This window comes from Vipera ursinii (genome assembly GCF_947247035.1).
Source record: "Vipera ursinii genome assembly, chromosome: 1".
NCBI lineage: Eukaryota > Metazoa > Chordata > Lepidosauria > Squamata > Viperidae > Vipera > Vipera ursinii.
Genome location: NC_139512.1, coordinates 337,925,138 through 337,947,048, shown reverse-complemented (window position 1 = coordinate 337,947,048; position 21,911 = coordinate 337,925,138). Strand labels below are relative to the sequence as shown.

General features: G+C 40.2%; 1 protein-coding gene across 1 annotated transcript in view; it reads right to left on the bottom strand.

The window, feature by feature from the left end:
• The window catches only part of LOC310632711 (myeloperoxidase-like), a 32,093-nt gene extending 16,602 nt beyond the window's left edge, over window positions 1-15,491 (bottom strand). The window contains exons 1-8 of the mRNA XM_083350093.1: window positions 15,415-15,491; window positions 12,822-12,899; window positions 11,777-11,870; window positions 10,986-11,161; window positions 8,059-8,185; window positions 5,681-5,810; window positions 2,679-2,885; window positions 846-1,164 (exon numbers count right to left, since the gene is read on the bottom strand). Of these exons, the coding sequence (XP_083206219.1) occupies window positions 846-1,164; window positions 2,679-2,885; window positions 5,681-5,810; window positions 8,059-8,185; window positions 10,986-11,161; window positions 11,777-11,870; window positions 12,822-12,899; window positions 15,415-15,421 (1,138 nt within the window). The 5' untranslated portion in view covers window positions 15,422-15,491. The remainder of the gene's footprint in view (window positions 1-845; window positions 1,165-2,678; window positions 2,886-5,680; window positions 5,811-8,058; window positions 8,186-10,985; window positions 11,162-11,776; window positions 11,871-12,821; window positions 12,900-15,414) is intronic.
• Window positions 15,492-21,911: the final 6,420 nt, after the last annotated feature.

The following is a 21,911-nucleotide window of genomic DNA, read 5'->3' as shown; positions in this document are numbered from 1 at the left end:
ATAAATGGAATTAAAATAAAAAAATAAAATAAAATAAAAATGTATGAACTTCAACTTCCAGAATTCCCCCCCCCAGGTAAGGCTGGCTGAGGAATTCTGGGAGTTGAAGTCCACATATCTTAAAGTTGATACAGTTGAAAAACACTGGTTTAAATGGAAGCAATAGGAATAGCCATTCTCTTTAACTATTGGCAGAGATGATGCTACTGGCCCCACAGAATTAAGGTCTCTCTAGGCTCCCTGATTCCATTTTACTCTTACATCCCCACCCAGAGAGAAGAGACGGTAGATGGAGAATGAGCAGAAATAGAGTCGAGTCTGACTCTTGGTGACTCTATGGGCCAGGTTTCTCCACATCTTCTGATCCTGCACTATTTGAGTTTTTCTATGCTCTGGCTGGTGTCAGCTTGATGGTGTTCAGTCACCATGTTCTTTGACAGCCTGGTTTCCCTTAATCACTAAGTCTTCCAAACACAATTGCTTTCTCCAGTGAGAAGCAAACGATAAATGGATAGACAGTTGGTTCTGTCCTTGATTATTTTCCATCCATTGCTTCTTCTCTGCATTCAGGTGCTTTGGAGACTAGGTTGACCCCCCTCTTCCTTGTGTCAGCCCATTAGATATTGGAACACTGCTATTATGTCACCCCTACTCTTTCTTTTCATTAAACTAGACATACCCAATTCCTGCATCCGTTCTTCATATGTTTTAGCTTCCAGTCCTCTAATCGTCTTTGTTGCAGCTATCTATTCCTTTTTTTGTCTTCCTGTTATCCCCTTCACTAGATGTGACTTCAGTTTGCAAGAGCAGCCCCGAAGAAATGATGCACCGTTCAAATTACTTACCTGCCAAAAAACAGGGGATGTTGAGGGTTTTATTTGTTATATGGCAATTTTCCTGAAAGCCTTCAGGAACACCAAAGGGGAGATAGGCAAGGCCTCGATCGTTGAATTTCTTATTCACAGCAAGCAGTCCTAGGTTGTTTGTGAAATTTCTTAGCTGCATTGCCCACTTGTCTTCACTGGCATATACCATACTGGCATCAACAAAGGCTGTGAGTGCATTGATCTGGTTGCGAATGGCATAGCCACCGTTGCATGCAGGAGCAGCCCGCATAAAGGGGATACACTTAAACTGCTTTTTTGAAGGATCATTGGGTGGGATCTAGAGCAAAAATATAAAGACAAGCTTAAATTCGCAGGTTCAAAAAACATATTTGCTTTATTCTGCCAAGTAGAGAAATATGCCACGTAAAGGAATATCAAACACTTGCAGTTTTACACAGGTAGGCATCATTATCCTCATGCTTTCCCCCTTTCTCTCATTAATATTTAAAAGGAACATATGACAAAATGGAGGCATGGTTGAAAAATGTATAAATAGGATCCATTTCTGGAATGAGTTACTTTTGGTGATGGGTTTTGGACTTTAACCCTTATCAGTCCGAGTAATCATGGCCACATAAGTGAGCATCTGAAGACCTTCAAGTTAGATCAAGAGATTAGATCTAGTAAACATGGTGGTTCAGCAATGCTGTCTTTTTAATATTTATTTATTAAGAAATTTGTATGGCTGCCCAACTCATTCACACTGGACTCCAGGTGACTTATAAAGATAAAATCCTAGTACAAAAACCAATAAACCCCTATGTACCAATAATAATAATAATAATAATAATAATAATAATAATAATAATAATAATAATAATAATAAAGTTGGAAGGGACCTTGGAGGTCATCTAGTCCAACCCCCTGCTCAGGCAGGAAACCCTATACCATTTCAGGCAAATGGCTGTCCAGTCTCTTCTTAAAAACTTCCAGTGTTGGAGCATTCACCACCTCTGGAGGCAGGTTGTTCCACTGGTTAATTGTTCTAACTGTCAGGAAGTTTCTCCTTAGTTCTAGGTTGCTTCTCTCCTTGACTAGTTTCCATCCGTTGCTTCTTGTCCTGCTTTCAGGTGCTTTGGAGAATAGCTTGACTCCCTCTTCTTTGTGGTAGCCCCTGACAAACCTACTGACAAAAATCAGACCAGCCTCTTGATGGGCTCCATATCACTATTGGGTCCCCAGATCCATTGGCAGAACTATATTTTCTGTCTCTTCACTGGCACATGCTTAGATTAGACACCAAGGAAGTAGACAGGGAGATTGAAATAAAGCTGGAAAAGCAGAACTCGGAAGGACTGGGAAGATAAAAAACAGAGGCTGACAAATTTAAGTTGTTGGCAGTAGAAACCCTGAAAGTATGGAGACTCAGAAGTTCCCTGCTGATGAGCTTTCCACTCATCCTGAATGTCTATGGAGATTCTCAATCGTCCAGGTCATGGTTGTCCCAAAGGTGCTTTTTAAAACAGCAACTGCATTTTCTTTTTTCCCCCTTGAAGACGTTTCTCTTTTCATCCAAGAAGCTTCTTCAGTTCTGACTGAATGGTGGGGAATGGAACTATTTATATTCCTTGCAGTCATCTGGTTGTTGGCACACCCTCTGAGAGTTGTCGAGGTCACTTGGAGGTTTATCAATCAGAACTGAAGAAGCTTCTTGGATGAGAAGTGAAACGTTGTCAAGGAAAAACGAAGGAAGTCCAGTTGCCTCTTGAAAAAGCACCTTTGGGACACTCATCCTGAATGTCTCTGGATGGCTGCTAATCCATGCAGAAGTAGATACAGAATTTCTCATACCTGGATTGGAAAACATGGTGGCCCTTTCTCACAGCTGTTAAAGCAATCTATTCCTTTCCTGAAGGTGAGGGTCGCTGTTACAGAAGGTCCAAAATCCAAATCGTGATCGAGAAACTGCCCCCACTGCATAAACATGACTGAGCGGAAAGGATCATCAGTGACGTTTACATTAGGAAAGAAGACGATGTCATTGGATACATTCCGGACCTGTTACCAAGAAATTATTATCAAGAGTGGCAGAGACAGAAGGAAAGAAAAGGGGTTTATGAAACCCCACCTGGAACAGCTACAAATTGCTACATGCTATTTTAGGAGAAAGAATTTAAAGGTTTACTTGCAAAAACTGCCAATGAAATAATTTAAGACAGTGGTTCTCAACAGACCCCTGGGGAGCCACAATGTTATCAGGGGGGCGGGGGTCTATGAAGGCTTAAAGAAATGTTATGATTTAAATCTTGAGTTAGGTCTTGGGGGGTTTGTGGTCGTGGTCCACAGCCACAAAAGATATTTAAAGGGGGTCAGTGGAGAAGAAAACTTTGAGAACCACTGATCTAGGAGTCTCCTTCTTGATGAAACAAGAGAGAGGAATGACTTCAAGGTCTTAAGGCAGAAGAATTAAATACAAATGGTTGACCCCCTGGAACTTCATTAAAAGCAGCTAACTAAAAGGACTAAATAAAAGAGATTTATCTAATTATCTAATCTTATTTTATTTTATTATTATATCAAATAGAATATTATATGTTAATTATTAATATTAGGTATTAGAATTTCAAGGGCCTGCAATAGAACATTCCAGTCTGAAATGCTTCTGCTTAGCATCCAGTCAAATAGACACGTCTTTTTTCAGGGTGCTTGGTTCTTTCACTCCCTTTTGACAAAGCTTCAGTGGCCTGCAGATACTGAGCGGATTAAATGATCATGAGATTGTCTGGATTGCTTATTTCTGTCCTCTTGTTTATTCTTCCCTTGTTGCTTCTGTCCTAGGGCTTACAAAATATTTTTATGTGCATGGTGCCAATGATGCATTCAACCTCCAGATCTCTACTCTTATGCCAGATTAGCAATTCCTTGGTGCAATTTCTGCACAATACAGCCCTGGGCATCAAGTATCTCAGGGTGTTTCACTAAATGTATCAAAAAGTTTTGGAAGGCAGGAGAAACCTGTTGTTGTTAGCTGCGAAGTCGTGTCCGACCCATCGCAACCCAATGGACAACATTCCTCCAGGCCTTCCTGTCCTCTACCATCTTCTGGAGTCCAACAATAAATCATTCCATTAAGGAGAGAACCATAGAAGGTACTCAGTGACTCCTCCAAATTCAGCCCTCAGCCCTCATGCTGTGGTAGTCAGATCTCCAAGAAATGTTAAATGTTAAATGTAGTACACTCTTGGAGTATGAAGTATGAGCATATGTGGTTCATTTGTGAGGAGAATTGTCTAGCAGGAGGATTTAAAAGACTTTGGTCACTGTATATTAGAAAAAAAATGTATTTTTGGATGATGAAACTAAATCATCCTGGAAAGCGCTGAGGATTGGTCAGGCTGGACAGCTGAGAAGGATGAAGCTATCACTTTTAGCCAATTATTGCTACATGGAGTTAGCCTTATTGGCAATATTTCAAGTCCCTCTCATTTTTCAACTTCCATTGGAAAAAAAGGGAGACAGTGTCAGCCGGTGTTTAAGAATACCAAAGAGGTTCAGAACGTCTGTCATCTTTTGAGCATGACAAAATATAAGTTTAGATATTTATGGTTATGATTTATCATTTTTCAACTCCTGCCTTATAAGCAAATATTAATAAAATCCTGCAATAATCATTTGCTTTACTTATCAAATTTAGAGACCACCCGTCTCATCCTCAGAGCAACAAATTATGATAGATTTTCAAAGTGTTAGATGCTATGTAGTACCCCCTCCACAATATCTATGCAACATTGTTTCTATTCATTGACCACACAGGTAATTCTCGACTTATGGTCACAACTGAGCTTGACAATTGACCACAATTTCTGTTGCTAAGCAAGGCAGTTGTTGTGAATTTTGCCCCATTTTACGACCTCTTTTGCTACACTTGCTAAGCAAATCATTCCAGCCTGTTTAAGTGAATCATTAAGCAAATCTGGTCCCTTGCCCCCCTCCCCCCCACTGGCTTTGCTTGTCAGAAGCTGACTGGGAAGGGTACAGATGGTGATCACATGATGCCAGGGCAGTGCAACTGTCATAAATATAGGCCAGTTGCCAAGCAACCAAATTTTGATCACATGACCATGGGGATGCTGCAATGATCGTAAGTGTTGTAACTTCAAACAGTCAATAAATGAATGGATGTAAGTTGAAGAATAACTATATTACAAAGACAGCACAGCTAGCATGGTGACCTAGTAGGAAGTGATCATAATAAAGTCATCCAGATCAGTTTTTCAAAAATTATATCAAGGCTGTGCTATAAATTACACTGTATCTCCCTCTTAATTTGTCTTGTCTTTGAGATATAACAGATCAAAGGCCTAAGTTGTGGTTGTTCAGGGCTGCTCAGCAAGTTGGGAGCCCAATGTGCACCAAAGTTGTTTGCATACTTGATATATTTATGTTACACCTTCAAAGTTTATTTAAATGTGTCAGGATTTGGCCATAATGAAGCCTCTGTCTTTTCATTTGCAAAACTACCGTATAAGATATGATTCTTGCCAGTTTCATGAAAATGCCACTCTATTCCTGTTTTCTATTGCTATAACTGTTGCACAAAAGCACCAGATCATTTACAGACCTAAACTATACCTGGATCACTCCTGCTCTGACAGACAAATTTAGGACTCCTTAGTACATTTCTGGCTATGATCCTTCAATTACATCAATTATTCCATTCCTCTAATCTCCTTGCCTCAACTCTTGGTCTCTTTCCTCCCCTTTTAAATGTTTTTGACCCTTAAAACCCTGGATCCTTCCTCTGTTCAAACTAAGCATCCTGGAATTAAAGAAAGATAAGGACTGTATCTTACTAAGGGCAGACGAAATCCAGAATACAGCTTCGTTTCTGTCCAGCCACGTGGGAGAGAGACGCCATCTTCATATTCTTGCGGCAGCCACCTGGCATATGGGCGGTTGCTAGCCCCCAAAGTAGGAATTCTCCTGCAAATTTTCAGTAAACCCAAAAGTTTGTTTAGAAGAGTTTTTAAAAGCAATAAGACTTGGTTTACACACAATGTAATCCAGTAATAAAGCTCAATTGTACTCACACATGTTACGGCAAATACATCATCCATATTCTGATTAAATGTTCAGGTTTAGTTCCAGAAGAAAGTCCAATACAGGTAGTCCTCAACTTACGACTACAATTGAACCCATTTCTGTTGCTAAGTGAGACATTTGTTAAGTGAGTTCTGCCCCAATTTAGGACCTTTCTTGCCACCATTGTTAAGTGAATCACTGCAGTTGTTAAGTGAATCCGGCTTCCCCATTGATTTCCATTGCCACAAGGGCGCAAAAAGTGATCACATGACCCCAGGGCACTGCGACTGTCATAAATATGAGCTGGTTGCCAAACATTTGAATTTTGGTCATGTGATCATGGGGATGCTACAGTGGTTGTAAAAGTGAAAAACAGTCATAAGTCACTTTTTTCAAGGTCGTTGTAACTTTAAATGGCCACTAAACAAACTGTTGTAAATTGAGGACTACCTGTATTTGGAGTCTCATATGTTGAATTACAAACTAAAATAGAAAAGGTGCCTGGGTAACCAGCTTCTTCCTGAGGATGGTATACAAACAAACTTCTTAGCAATGGGCATGTCATAAAAGTAATTTGGCTCTCACTTTCCAGGAGGCATCTTGAACTTCCTTGTATAGCCAACTATCCTGTATTCCACCCTATGGGTCCAAGGTCACCCAAGATTGGCAGGTGTTGACATCTACTGCCAACTCCATTCTAGTGTAATCCTAACTGAACAATAATAGCTGTTCTATAGGGAAGAGGGCTGAGATCACGGAGAGCCAGCTAGACTGACACTCCACACTTGAAGAGAGCTTGTTCCTGATTCAGCAACTGATTTTGTTCATCATGCTAAACTTTAATTTATTTAACCTTAGTTTGTGGGATAAAATTCAACTGGTTGAGTTGACCGAACACATCTAGGTTGTATGTGCCAATTTCAGAGATGGCACATTCTGGAGAAATTTGGAATGTTTTATTCTTTGCCAGACCAGACCATTCCCATCAGCTATGGGCAGCCCTACTGTCTTCCAGGAGTAAATCTCCCAGCAATAGGAAGTGGTTCATGCTATTCTAGACATGGACAAGTCCCAATTCTGCTGCTAATCAGAAAAGGTTAAAGAGTGCTACATGACCTCACTGTTGGAGTGGAAGCTTCCATGGGGCAGCCTGATGACTTTCTTATGACTTCCCATCATGTCCTCTTAAGCACAATAGGCTGAGGACCAAATCAGTAAGTTTCCAAATGCAGAGCATCTGCTCTTGCATCCACAATATTCTCTACTGAAAGAGTGGGAAAATAACCTGAGACCCAGGCAGCTTTTGAAGTCTCCTAGGTTGTATAAACAGAGGCAGAGAATCAAGATCACGTGAAGTATTAGTACTGCTCTATACAACCCTAGTAAGGCCACACCTGGAATACCGCAACCAATTTTGGTCACCATACTACAAAAAAGATGTTGAGACTTTGGAAAAAGTTCAGAGAAGAGCAACTAAAATGATCAAAGGCCTGGAGACTAAAACATATGAAGAACGGCTGCAGGGCTTGGGTTTGGCTAGTCTAAAGGAAAGAAGAAACAGGGGTGACATGATAGCAGTATTCCAGTATTTGAGGGGCTGCCACAAAGAAGAAGGCAGTCAAATTATTCTTCAAAGCACCAGACGGCAGGACAAGAAACAATGGTTGGAAATTGAGCAAAGAGAGAATCAACCTGGAATTAAAGTGAAACTTCCTAACAGTGGGGACAATTAACCAGTGGAACAGCTTGCCTTCAGAAATCGTGGGCGCTCTAACCCTGGAGGTTTTTAAGAAGACACTAGACAGTCACATGTCTGAAATGGTATAGTTCCTCCTACTTGAGCAGGGGGCTGTACTAGAAGACCTCCAAGGTCCCTTTCAGCTCTATTCTACTCTATGCTATTCTCTTATGACCAGTACTTGGTCAATGATCAGAAACTGATACTACATTTTCTGGCCATTTTGAGATGTGTAATGGATGAAAACTAATGTGAGTCTTAAACTCAACATCACCGTTTTTTAAAGAAAGAAACCCTTAATAGTATTCCCAAAATGTCACCCTCTTCACTTAGCAGCCCTTAGCACTTAAAAACAACTAGGCTAGGGTCTTGGCCACCAAAAGACTGTCCGTTTCTATTCTAGAATCATACAGGTTATTGCATTCGCCTGTAATGGTCCGGTAAGGGTTCTTCTCATCACACTCTTGTGTACTGATCTCTTGGGAAGCACATCCGCTTGCCTTGTAGATAGTTTGCATCTGGGAAGGGGAGAGCACATCTGTAGGAAAACAAAGGGATTTAGACTTCAGGGCTGCAAAAATGACAGAAGAATGCAAGACTAGAGTCACTTGCCTTCTGAATTATACTTTAAAAGCCAAAAGCAGGATTTATGTTTTGTAAGGATGAGAAAATTTAAAAGGCAAAAGTCTATGGAGATTCTCAGTCATCCCAGTCATGGTTGCCCAAAAGTGCTTTTTCCAAAAGTAACTGGACTTTGTTTTTCCTTGAAGACATTTTGCTTCTCATCCAAGAAGCTTCTTCACTTCTGAAGTGAAAAACTGAAGAACAGAATTGAAGAAGCTTCTTGGATGAGAAGCAAAACATCTTCAAGAAAAAAACAATGTCCTTTTGAAAAATAACCTTAGGGTTAAAAGGTGAAACATTTTTCAGACATCTTTTTCAGAGATGTTGGATAGCTATTAAATACCATTCAGAACAGCTCCAACCAATTGCTCTACTGTAATCAGTAACTTAATGGTTGCATTCCTAAAAGAAGCTAAGCTTGGTTAATTTTAACTGGTTCATTTTTGTCCGTGCGTAAGGATTAGTAGGTTATGTGGCTGTTTTAGGAGTCAAGGTATTATGCAAATTCAGAAAATGGTTTAAGTAGTAGCCAAGTTAAACATGTTGTTCAATAGCAGCTATCTTGAAGTCTTCAAGTCAATCTGTTGCTCAATGTAGGATCTTGCAAAGCAGAATACAAGTATAGCATCTCTGAAGCATGACTACTTGGGTGGTCCTTAAATGATTTTAAGGTAGAAGAACCCACCACTTCCCATCACATGTCTATGGAGATTCTCTGATGATGTTTTTTGCAGAATGGATATAGGGCAGAAAAATCCTGCAAAAAGCACAGCTCCACAACACAGTCCTTTCAACAGTTCCAAGAAGGCTCCACACCCATTTGCACTACTGAGGTGACCCTGAGGACACAGACAAACCCTCAAGTGGCCTCAACGGCTCTCTAAAAGGATGCAAATGACAAGCTATCTGCAAGGAATATAAATCCTTCCATTCTCAATCATCCAGTTAGAACTGAAGAAGCTTCTTGGATGAGAAGCAAAACGTCTTCAAAGAAAAACAAGAAAATCCAGTTGTCTTTTGAAAAAAATATCTTTGGGACAACCATCAAATGATGTTCCATTGATTAGCAGCTCTTATAGGTTTTTGTGGGTTTTTTTGTAAGGTCCCAATCTCTTTCTCTTTAATTTCCATCCATCCTTAGGAACAATTAAGAACACTCTACTCTAGCTTCTCCTATCAATTTGAAGATCTTGTCTTCTCTAAATTTAAAGAGACCTATCCCTTGGGTAATGTTAATAAATAAGAGTTAATTTCTAACTTCCCACCATCTTGGCCATTCTTCTCTGGATCATCTCCAGTTTCCCAATGTTCTTCTCAACATGTAATGCTCTTATAGGCTTTGGTAAAGCACTAAAAAAGTAATACAAATATAGATATATCAGCATTAAGGTTTCTTTGTGGCGTACCTTGCAGAGATTTCTTTATTTTTGTTTATATTTCATATTTCTAAACTGCCCATCTCCGTTAAAGAAGGGCTCTAGGCAATGTTTTAATTCAGTCTCATGCATTATTATGCAACTGAATCTACATAACGCATCATAAAACTATTGAAAATGATAAAGAAAACAAACAAGTCTTCTTGATGCATAGGATGAGATTTGAGAAAAAAAAGACAATCAAAAGCATTCTCTGAAAAGATTTCCCATGAAATTCTTATGAAGACAGATGCTTCCATATAAAATATTAGTTTAATACAAATAATAATTATCCATGTCATTTTTGGTTGCCCCACCCAATCACCAGCTAACGTCTAAAAATAAAATGATTAAATACTTAGATAAAAAAAAATTCTCTTTTGCTTCCTCTTTGAAGATGATTGGCCAAGAAATGTACATGTACTCTGCGGTCAAAATGAATGGGTAAATCTGTTAATTCAGTTTCTTCTCAGTTCCTCATATTTAGTTCATCTTATTCTTCTATAACTTTGAGATTTTTTTTTTAGAAAAAAATAGATTGCAGGCATCTTTAATGCATTTTTTGCACATTTTTTCAAAACATACAGTTTTTATCTACAATTTTGACAAATGCACATAATTTTTGCAAACAGTTTCCCCTAATAAATCTGTAGTGCACCTCTGTATATAACTTTCCAGGAATGGATGTATTTTCCTACAGAGTTTTCCTTCATATAGGTTTGCTTTCCACTGGGGAAACTGTATTACAAGAAGTAGAGAAGGACATAATGCTAAAGGACAACCTAGTTTCCATGAGATGCTAATGTGTGAGGCTGAATACTTATGAGCACCATTTGATATTTTAAAAGCTTATACTATAAACATTGGGGTTGGAGTTTTCAGAATGAAACACTCAGCATTAGTTTTGATTTGTCTATGGTAAGCTAACTCATTGCAGAAGTTATGATGTGCAAATAGCAAAGAATGTAAATTAAGCATGGAAGAAAACCCAGCATTTTATTTTCCCTTCTTTTGATTACTTTTTTTTGTTACTTTTGGTTACTTTTTCCTGCCCACCTAGCAACTTGAAAGCCCACAAATGCAAGTAGATTAATAGGTACCACTTGGGTGGGAAAGTAACAGCATTCCATGTGCCTTTGGCATATATCCATGCTGGCCACTTGACCACAGAAAATGTCTTTGGACTATGCTGGCTCTCTCGGCCAAGAAACGAAGATGAGCACCATGCCCCGGAGTTGGACACAACTGACAAGGAAACTTTTACCTTTACTTTTGGTTAGTGTTTTAGTTCAAAGATACCTGTGATATTGAATTCCTGAGGAAATACATCCTGCAGCTTCTCTTTCAAGAGGTCCAAGGTCACCAGCCTATAATGAGCAGCTTTCACATGCAACCGAGTTTTTCCTGCAGGTTGTTTGAAAGACACTAGGATATCTGAAGGGCGTACTGTCTCTTTCCTTAATTTTTCTTCTAGCCTGGTGAATCAGAAAATACCTATATCAAGACTTCAGAATAAAAGCTTTTCCTCCCACAAGGTGTGTGTTACAATGACCCAGCCAGAGAGGCTAACTTGAGAGGCAGAGACTTCCTGATGTTATCTAATGAAATCTAGGGATGAACTACTAGGGCTTCATAATCCTAATCTAATACTTTACATTTCTTCATGTCATCATTCGCCCTTTGATTTTTTTCTTATTGCCTAAAATGGATTTGATTATGCAAGGCTTCTGTGCTTCTAAGGACGGGGAGGCATGCCTGTTGGTATTTTTATTCCAAATCAATGTCATACCATGGGATTCACAATCGCAATGAACAATAAAAATATCCACAGTACAAAAGCTGTAGCAAAACATGCACAGTAAAGATATGGAATAAAAACAGGAATAACTGGAATACTTAAATCAGTTTGTAACTGGCAGAAATAGCCATGTTTTCTAGATAAAACAAAATGGCACATTGCCTGAATTTTTGTCTGAACTTTCACACGGAGAAGTCACCTAGTAAACAACGCAGCAAATCTTCATCAAACAGAGTAGATGGAGAAAGGGCAAAATAAACTTGGCTTCTGGAACTTTTGTACAAAATCTTACCGGTTCTGGGTATATTCATAGGCAGCATCTACTAATTTCTTGGCTTCTTCCACATTCTGCAGAAGGAATCGGGTTTCCAATTTCTTTGCAATGTCTAAAAGAGACACTTGGTTTGCATTTTGTTGAAGGAGACACTTCAATCAAATCCCACAAAAACAAACTAATGAGAATATAGCTTCGCTAACCTGGTCCATAACCTGAATTCTACTTTACATTCCAGCATATCTAGAAGCCACCAGCTCAGAGAAGCCCTGTTGTAATATCAATAGTATATTTCTTTAAGTAATCATCTATTAAAATTGACTCTGTGCTCACACAGTACTTTAAACCTTGTCAGTTACTAATGATATGGATGGGTGTCTGAGATCTACCAGGAAAAGCTTACACAGGTCATGCCTATGTAATAGGTTGTTAAGGGTGTGTATCTCTTGTTGGTCCTTCTCTATACTGTAATACTACCAAAGATTTGGAATAGACTCTAAACAGGAGTGTTGATATAGGGAATCTGGGACAGCCCATGTGTCATATGCTTTCATGCAAATGATATAAATTAGATTTAGCATTCATGTGATTTGGCATGTACCAATTCCATCATTTTCACAGAGATGCTATGATGCACAGACATCATCCCAGCAACTACTAGAAACTCTGCTTCCAATGAGAGTTCTTTGCAAGGGACATCAAAATAATAATCAAAATAATAGCAGCCACACAATTGAGAGATGAAATCCATGGGTCTTACAGCCAGCAAGGTTCAGAAATACTGCCTTAGGGATATTTGGCAGACTTCTGAGTGTCCACCAAGAAAGGAAATGCAGATTGAATTTCTGCATTGGTTCAAACATTAGCAAATTATCCTTAAATGATCATGTTTTTTCCTGCTGCAGTGAGTTGAATACATGGAGGCAATCAAAACACATTTGTTCCTGCAGCTTGTTCTTAAATGATGAAAAAAATGCATTTTTACAAAAATGCGAACACAGGCAGACCTCTACTGACATTGCAACTCTATTTTAAAAAGCGTTTCTAAAGTGAAAGTCCTTACCTTGTAAAGAAAGGTTATCTGCCTCTTGAGGCTTTACTACTATTAGAATAACCAGAAGAGCAAAGACCAGCCTCAGCCCTTGAAGAAAGCATAGGTTTGATGTGAGTTACTTGCAAATCATTTGGGAAAGTAATCTTTAACTGTCAAATTTTAATATAAATTGGGAATGTCAGAAGCTGGTTACTCTAGCTCCACAAACCTGGACAGGACAATGTGTGTGTATAAAAATACTTGCCCTAGAACTGGAATCTTCTTTCCTTTTATCATTCTAGGGCTACTGCAATTGGGCAGGAAAAATCTGGATCATCCATAGGTGGATCATCCACAAATAGGGCGGTTACCCTATTTTCTCCAGCCAAGTTAGTGTAATTATATCCCTCTTGAAAAAAAATTTAAATAAAAATCTCAATCACCCTTATAAAAACTGTGCATACCGGCATCTCAGGTTACCCAGACTATTCCATCTTTAACGATGGGGGGTGAGGTGTTACCCCCCGTTGATAGGGCTCTCAACTTGGGCGTCCTCCTGGATTCACGGCTCAATTTTGAATCTCACATAGGAGCCGTGACCAGGGGGGCTTTTGCCCAGGTTCGCCTGGTGCACCAGTTGCGACCCTATCTGGACCGAGATGCCCTATGCACAGTCACTCATGCGCTCGTGACCTCCCGTTTAGATTACTGCAACGCTCTCTACATGGGGCTGCCCTTGAGGACCACTCAGAGGCTTCAACTGGTGCAGAATGCGGCCGCGCAAGTTGTGATGGGGGCTTTCCGATACTCCCATGTAACACCTCTACTCTGCGAGCTGCATTGGCTTCCGGTTGCCCTTCGGGTGAGATTCAAGGTGCTGGTGATGACCTATAAACCCCTAAATGGCTTGGGTCCAGGTTATCTGAGGGAACACCTGCTGCCGGCATCAAGTTCCCTTCGTCCCGTGCGCTCCCACAGGGAGGGCCTTCTCAGGATACCGCCGGTTAAGGAATGCCGGCAGGTTATTCCCAGGGGAAGAGCGTTCTCTGTGGGCGCGCCGGCCCTATGGAACCAACTCCCCATGGAACCTAGGACTGCCCCCGACCTTCGCTCATTCCGCAGGGACCTGAAAACTTGGCTCTTTGAGCTGTCTGGCCCAGGCTGAGGGGTTTTAATTTTTTATTAGGCTTTAGTTTTAAATTTCGGGGACTTTATTTAATTAATTGTTTTAATCTGATTTTAATTTTTGTATGTTTGTTTTAATCTTCCCTGTACACGCCCTGAGTCCTCCGGGAATAGGGCGGTATATAAATTTAATAAAATAAAAATAAATAAAATAAAACATAACCCCCACAATTGTGTTATGTATGTTTTGCTTGTTTCCCCTCCTTCTGTCTTTCTTTCAGTCTCTCTCCATTGTTTCTCCATACAATAGCAAAAAAAATTTTTTTACTTCTCCTTCCTCTTTGCCCCTAGACATATGACATAGAAAATTCCCAAAGTTGTTGAAATCGCTGCCACAGGAACTAAACCTTGAATGACTGTGAAAGAGATCACAGCAACTCAAAAAGAAGAAAATTGTAGGGCTGGCGGATGTTTAGAGCCCTAAAGGAGTCAGAGCAAGTGCATTCTGCAAAATAGAGGAAAGTTGGGAGAGAGTCATTCTCAGGACAGCAGGTGTCAATCACAGTCACAATCACATCCAGAAGAGCATGCAGTATATGCACTTTCTTTGTTTTAGACCGTTTCTGCAGTGATGGTGTAGAACATCTTCATACAGTAGCATCACCCAGGCATTGTTGAAATCATGTAAAGCTCTGTCCATAGTTAATTATTGTGACCCAATTATGATAGGATGACTACCAATGATGGTAGGAGGAGCTGCCAGGAGTCACCTTGCATTTAATAAATAGAATAAATGACTGCAGCTAGCACTATAAATTGTTATTAGGCAAAAGAGTGAGTCATGTTATTTAGCCATAAAATATCAAAGACCTACACTGTTCTTCAAGAACAGACTGCAAAGTTCCTAAGCCTATAAAACTATAATAAATAAATAATTTTATTTGCTAAAAGAAACGTTAAACATAGAAGGTTTTGTTATACACTAGAAATCTCACTTTGGAAATATTTAAAATTTTAACACTTGTACCTATGATCATTCCATAAATATTCACAAAAGCTTGAAATACAAGGTAGTTTAGCCTTATTGGCATGTAGATACTTTGCTTCTATCCTGTTTGTCAAACTTACCTAAACCTCAAAAGCCTGCAATCAGCCCTGCTTGAGCAAAAAGATGGAGAAAAAAGACTTCTTTTTATACTATCACTTAAAGATGCAATGGTTCTGCTTTCCACCATAGTTTTCCTAGTCAAAATAGAGTGCCTTCATCCAATTTGATGCTCTCCAGATACATTGAATTACAATACATGCTATCAGAATAAGAGTTGTAATCTCATATAACTGGTGCCCATCCAGTTGAGGAAGGCTGATATTGGGGAATTTACTAGTCAAGGAAATCTAATCTAAAATGGAAGAAATGGAGAATACTCAAGTCCATAAGGTAGCTTCTGAGCAATGCACTAAAATAATTAATTTTAAGAAGCATTTCAAAATCACTTACTTGCCATCTTCTCCAGTTCTGACTTTAGATGCCTGGAAATCAAGTATTTTCTGAAAGATGGGAGGAGCCATTTACAAAAGAAAAGTTACACCCCTTTTCTTTTCCCCTCCTTTCTTAAGACACATCCTACTGATAATGCTCTGAAATTATAGGAGAGCCATACAGCAGCTTTCCTAGGGCTTTAGATCTTGTCTAATTCTATTACTAGAATAAATAAATTCATCTCTGCCTTTTTGCTATAACAGTGGTCCAGAATTTTGCAGGTCAGATTTGGTATCCTACTTTTCCCCAGCCTGGCATGCTTCTGATGTGCTGCAACCCAAATGCTTCTGGAAAGTATCTGGTAGGCTTTGCGGGAGCAGAGCAACAACTCAGTTCAACTCAAGATACTTCGAGTTGAAATGAGCAAGAATCTGATTGAGAATCTGTGTGAAAAACAGGATCAAGACACAGCTGAGCATAGCAGACATTGGGAAGTTGGGTTTGAGGTACCAAAAGCAAAAATCAATTGTTCTGCAAGATCAGGAGAGGGATGGTGTATGCACTTCCTTTTCTGGAGGAACCCCACCAAGAGCATTAAAAAAACACCGTGGGAGATGAAAATATAGTCCTTTCATATAACAAGATGAGGCTGGAGCAAACCTGAACTTTATACTGTTTCACATTACTAACATTCTATTTGTAATCTGCTGACTGTTGTGCAATATGAAATTGCAAAGTAGACAGTTCTATGTATATTTGGAACATAAGTATTGTAACCGTGGGAAAAAGTCAGAGCGGACCATCTGACTACAGTCTTAGAACGAGAAAGGGTATAAAAGGTTGGGACTGGACCTGATTGATTTGCCATTGGCCTATAGCTGTCCTATTGGATTCTACTATGTCACATGGTCCTCATTGCAATGGGTTATTAATGTACATTATAATGTGTTTTTATTATTTATTTTTTATTTGGATTTGTATACCGCCCCTCTCTGAAGGGACTCGGGGCGGTGTACAGGGCAATTAAAACACTATAAACAACACATAATGTATAAAAATTAAAATGAAATTAAATCAAATAGCCCTAAACAATAAACACATTCTAAAATTTAAATTTTTTAAAATTTAAGATCTAAAATCCCAGTCCCTCACTCCAGGCCGGCAAGTTCAAATAGCCAAGTCTTCAGGTCGCAGCGAAACGAGAGAAGGTCGGGAGCCATTCGGAGCTCAACCGGAAGCTGATTCCAGAGGGCAGGCGCGCCCACAGAGAATGCTCTCCCCCTGGGGGCTGCCAGTCAACATTCCCTGACCGACGGCACCCTGAGGAGGCCCTCTCTGTGGGAGCGCACAGGGCGATGGGAAGTTAACGCCGGCAAAAGGTGCTCCCGTAAATAAACCGGACCCATGCCATTTAGGGCTTTATAGGTCATCACCAGCACCTTGAATCTCACCCGGAAGACAACTGGAAGCCAATGCAGCTCACGGAGCAGAGGTGTTACATGGGAGTATTGGGAGACCCCCATCATACTTCAGTCAAACTATTATTTACTATTATTCGGGCTGTTTGTTTTTGATATAACGCCCTAATTGGTTTTATTTATTTATTTATTATTTTTATTCCATTTATATCCCGCCCTTCTCCGAAGACTCAGGGCGGCTTACAAGCTTAGCAGTAGCCTTCATTCTTTGCAAAAATTTGCAAAAATTTATCCCCAAAATTCATTTTATCTAATACTTTCATCAAAAATTGCCAATCCAGATGATCAAAGGCTTTTTCGGCGTCTAGAAAAATCAGCGCCTCAGGGATCTGGTTGTTCCTTTCCAAAAATTCCAACAAATCTACTATATGCCTCACATTATTTTTCATTTGTCTACCACTAATAAACCCAGTTTGGTCCCCATGAATTATCTGTTGCAAAACCCTCATCAATCTATTAGCTAGAACCTTAGCAAATATCTTGTAGTCCGTATTCAAAAGTGATATTGGTCTGTAATTCCTTACTTGAGTGACATCTTGATCTTCCTTTGGAATCAGAGAGATAAAAGCAGTTCTCCAAGACGGAGGCACTCTTCCTCCCCTTTGAATTGTCTGAAACAATTCCTTTAATGGCTTTATCATTTCCAATTGGAAATTTTTGTAATACACCGCAGTCAGACCGTCCGTGCCTGGCGCTTTATCCACCTTCAATTGTTTAATTGCTAAAAGAATTTCTTCTTCTGTTATCAATTGATTAATCTCTTCCTTCTGTTCTTGTGTAAGAACCGGGATGTTAGCAGTTCTCAAATATGCATCAATATCTGCTTCATTGATCTTATCTTTAGCATATAACTTAGAATAAAAGTCCACAAAGGCTTCCTTAATAAGATCCTGTTGATACACAACCTTACCCTTATGTTCTATTTTATCTATATTAGAAGCCCTTTGCTTCTTCCTTAACATATAAGCTAACCATCTGCCTGGTTTGTTGGCATTGCAAAAAGTATTATGCCTAGCAAACCGTAAGTTAGTTGCCACCTGATCAGCCATCAACTTGTCAAACTGACCTCTTAACAAATTAATAACCTCTTTGATCTTCACATCCGATGAATTCAAAATTAGGGCCTTTTCTTTTTCCCTAATTTCATTCTCTAATTCTTTCCTCCTAAATTCCAAGTTACGTCTGTATTTATTGTTCATATATATTAACACCCCTCTCATATAAGCTTTACTAGCATCCCAAACCATGTCCATAGAGGTACCCTTGTTCATGTTAGTTTCAAAAAAATCCTTCATCTGTTTTTTGCATTCTTCCACGTTTCCCTGGTTTCTAAACAGGTTCTCATTTAGGCGCCAAGAGCGCCTATCTCTATTATCCTTGTCAATCTCTAACCAGACTGGACTGTGATCAGACATAGTTCTTGAGCAAATCTTTATCTTCTTAATCCTGGAAAAAAAATCATTAGTCATTAATATAAAGTCAATCCTGGAAAAAGATTGATGTCTATCAGAAAAAAAAGTATAATCCTTTTCTTGTAAATGTCTTTCTCTCCAAACATCTCGCAACTCCAAATCATCCTTCATCTCAAAAAAAGATTTAGGCAATCTAGCGTGGCTTGGGATACGCCTAGAAGAACTAGACTTGTCCAGTTGTACATCCAAGACACCATTCCAATCTCCCATAAAAATAAAAGATTTATAATCCAACTGGGCGATCTTATTGTGTAATGAGCTATAAAAATCAGCTTGTTGTTGATTAGGAGCATACAGTCCAACCAAAAGCGTTTTTTTTTGCCTTGTAACAACAAATCTATTATAACATATCTTCCTTGTTTATCTGCTTCTATTAATTCCGCTGTCATAGTATTCTTAACATAGATAACCACTTCATTCTTCTTATTCATTGCAGAAGCAATAAATTGTGTACCCAATCTAGAGTTCAATAGGTACTTTTGGTCCATAGCCCTAATATGTGTTTCTTGCAAGCAAATAACATCAGTCTTAAATTGTTTTAAGTATTGAAAACTTTTCTTTCTCTTCTGTGGTGAGTTTAAACCATTAACATTCCAGGTTAGAAACTTAATCACCATCCTTAGCGTCCCGAAGCTTCTGGAGCACGTCTGTCAGGAGTCCCTTAACTTCCTTAGGCCGTGCCCCTCCCACAGCTTCACTATAGGTATGCTTTGAAGATTCCATAACTTTCTGTTGATCCTCCTCTTGCTCTCGTCTCGCTCGTCTCAAGGCAGCACGCGTCATCCTCTGATCTCTGGCATCTTCCGATGAAACTGTAATTTGATCCCCTCTAATAGCTTTCTCATCTGCCTGCATTGTTCCTTCAGCATCTTGAGGCTTTCCCTCACCATTCTTCTTTGTAGATTCCAAAAGTGATAAAGGGGTTGCTTTTAAAACATTGCTGTAAAAACCACGTGCCTGCATCACTGTGACCAGATGATGTCTCGTGCCTTCATACATCACCACCATCCCCACTGGTATCTCCCATCTAAACTTAATATCATGTTTCTTAAGTTCCTGTGCCAAAAAAGCAAAATCTTTCCTTCTCCTCAAAATTTTTGGAGGAATCTCTTTTAAAACCAGAACTTCTTGCTCAGCAACCACAAGCTTAGTATCATAAGAAACTTGAATAACTTCATTCCTGATTGCTCTCTTTGTGAAGTAAACAACCACATCTCTCAGTAGCTTCCTTTGCCTTGCAATCCATGAATTCACACGAAAAATTTTGTCTATATTTCCCTCAATTTCAGCTGCTGACTGTCCCAGTACCCCTTCCAAAGCCTCAGAGACTATCTGCTTTAAATCTTCTTTAGGATTCTCTTTAAAGCCTCTGATTCTAATAGCAAACTCCATCTGATGGTACTGGACCAGAGACAAATCACCGTCCATTTTATCCACCACATTTTCAGTCTCTAACACTTTTGCTTCTAATCTGGAGTTATTTTGGCTAAGATCTTCCATTTTTTCATCCAGGCATTCAATACATAAAGCCATACCTTGAAGTGCAGGCAAGATGTCTGCCCTCATTGCTGTAAGCTTCTCCTCCAGCTTATCATCTATAATATCTGCTATTTGTTGTGAATGCTTTTCCAAGGCATCCTGTAGGTCTTTAACTGTCAATGCCGGAGCAGGTGCAGGAGGCAATAAGGCTTGCAGTGAGGCCTGTTGCACTGGGGAAGCCCCCGCACTTCTGAGAACTTTTGAAGATTTAGCCGCCATCTTCTCCCACTTTCACTTGCTACGCACTTTCACTTTCAAAGTCCATAAAGTCCGTTGAGCTAGAGAACAAAGATCCACTTCACCTTGACCTCCTGTATCGCTCTGCCTGCGTCTTCACACTCCAAAGTCCTTTCTTCTGGCAGTAGTGGTTGCTAACGCTTAGTTCTGCTCCCAAAAAACACGGAGCAGAAACGCTGCACAGCCCGGAGCAAACCCAGGCTTCAGGGGGGCTCGATCCTTCAGCCGCCCAAACTAAAAGCTCAGGCGGCCCCAGAGAGCTCAACCCCTACCTGGGGCCTCACCCCCTCCTCTTTTCCCAAGGAGGGGGCTTCCGAACCGCCAAAATAGCTGATCAGCGTTGTTTTCGGCGGTTCTACGAAGCCGCGGAGCAGACAGCCCAGCGATGGCTGTCTTCAGCGTCGCGTCGCCACCGGAGGTCCCCACAGCCACTCGGTCTTGTCAGGATTTAGATGAAGCCTGTTCCTCCCCATCCAGACCCTCACCGCCTCCAGGCAATGGGACATCACGGAGAGGGCATCACTGAGTTGATCTGGGGTGGAAATAAAAAGCTGGGTATCATCAGCGTACTGATGATACCCCACCCTAAAACCATGAATGATCTCACCCAGCGGCTTCATATAGATGTTGAACAGGAGGGGCAAGAGGACTGACCCCTGAGGAACTCCACAAACGAGAGGCCTCGAGGCCGACCTCTGTCCCCCTGCCAACACCGACTGCGAACGACCCAGAAGGTAGGAGGAGAACCACTGTAAGACAGTGCCACCCAGTCCCAACCCCTTGAGGCGCCACAGTAAGATACCATGGTCGATGGTATCAAAAGCCGCTGAGAGGTCTAATAGGACTAGGACAGAGGGGCAACCCCTGTCCCGAGCCTGCCAGAGATCATTCACCAGTGCGACCAATGCCGTCTCCGTGCTGTACCTGGGCCTAAAGCCCAATTGGCAGGGGTCCAGATAATCCGCTTCCTTCAGGAACAGAGGAATAATAATAATAATAATAATAATAATAATAATAATAATAATAATAATAATAATAATAATAATAATAATAATAATAATAATAATAATTTAATTTCTATACCGCCCTTCTTCCGGCAATACAATAAAAAATACAATGTACAAAATTTAAGAAAGAATTAAATAGTGTAGCCCAAATTACAATAAAAATTAATAAAATTAATATTAAAATACCCCACTCCCATCAGACCAGGCCGGCTTGTTCAAATAAGTAAGTTTTTAGGTCACGGCGGAAGGAGCGAAGGTCAGGAGCCATCCGGAGCTCAACCGGTAAACGGTTCCAATGGTCTGGCGCGCCCACAGAGAATGCCCTCCCCCTAGGGGCTGCGAAGAAGAAGAAGAAGAAGAAGAAGAAGAAGAAGAAGAAGAAGAAGAAGAAGAAGAAGAAGAAGAAGAAGAAGAAGAAGAAGAAGAAGAAGAAGAAGAAGTAGTTGGAAGGGACCTTGGAGGTCATCTAGTCCAACCCCCTGCTTAGGCAGGAAACCTTATACCATTTCAGGCAAATGGCTGTCCAGTCTCTTTTTTAAAACCTCCAGTGTTGGAGCATTCACCACCTCTGGAGGCAGGTTGTTCCACTGGTTAATTGTTCTAACTGTCAGGAAGTTTCTCCTTAGTTCTAGGTTGCTTCTCTCCTTGACTAGTTTCCATCCGTTGCTTCTTGTCCTACTTTCAGGTGCTTTGGAGAATAGCTTGACTCCCTCTTCTTTGTGGTAGACCCTGAGATATTGGAACACTGCTATCATGTCACCCCTCACTCTTCTCTTCGTTAA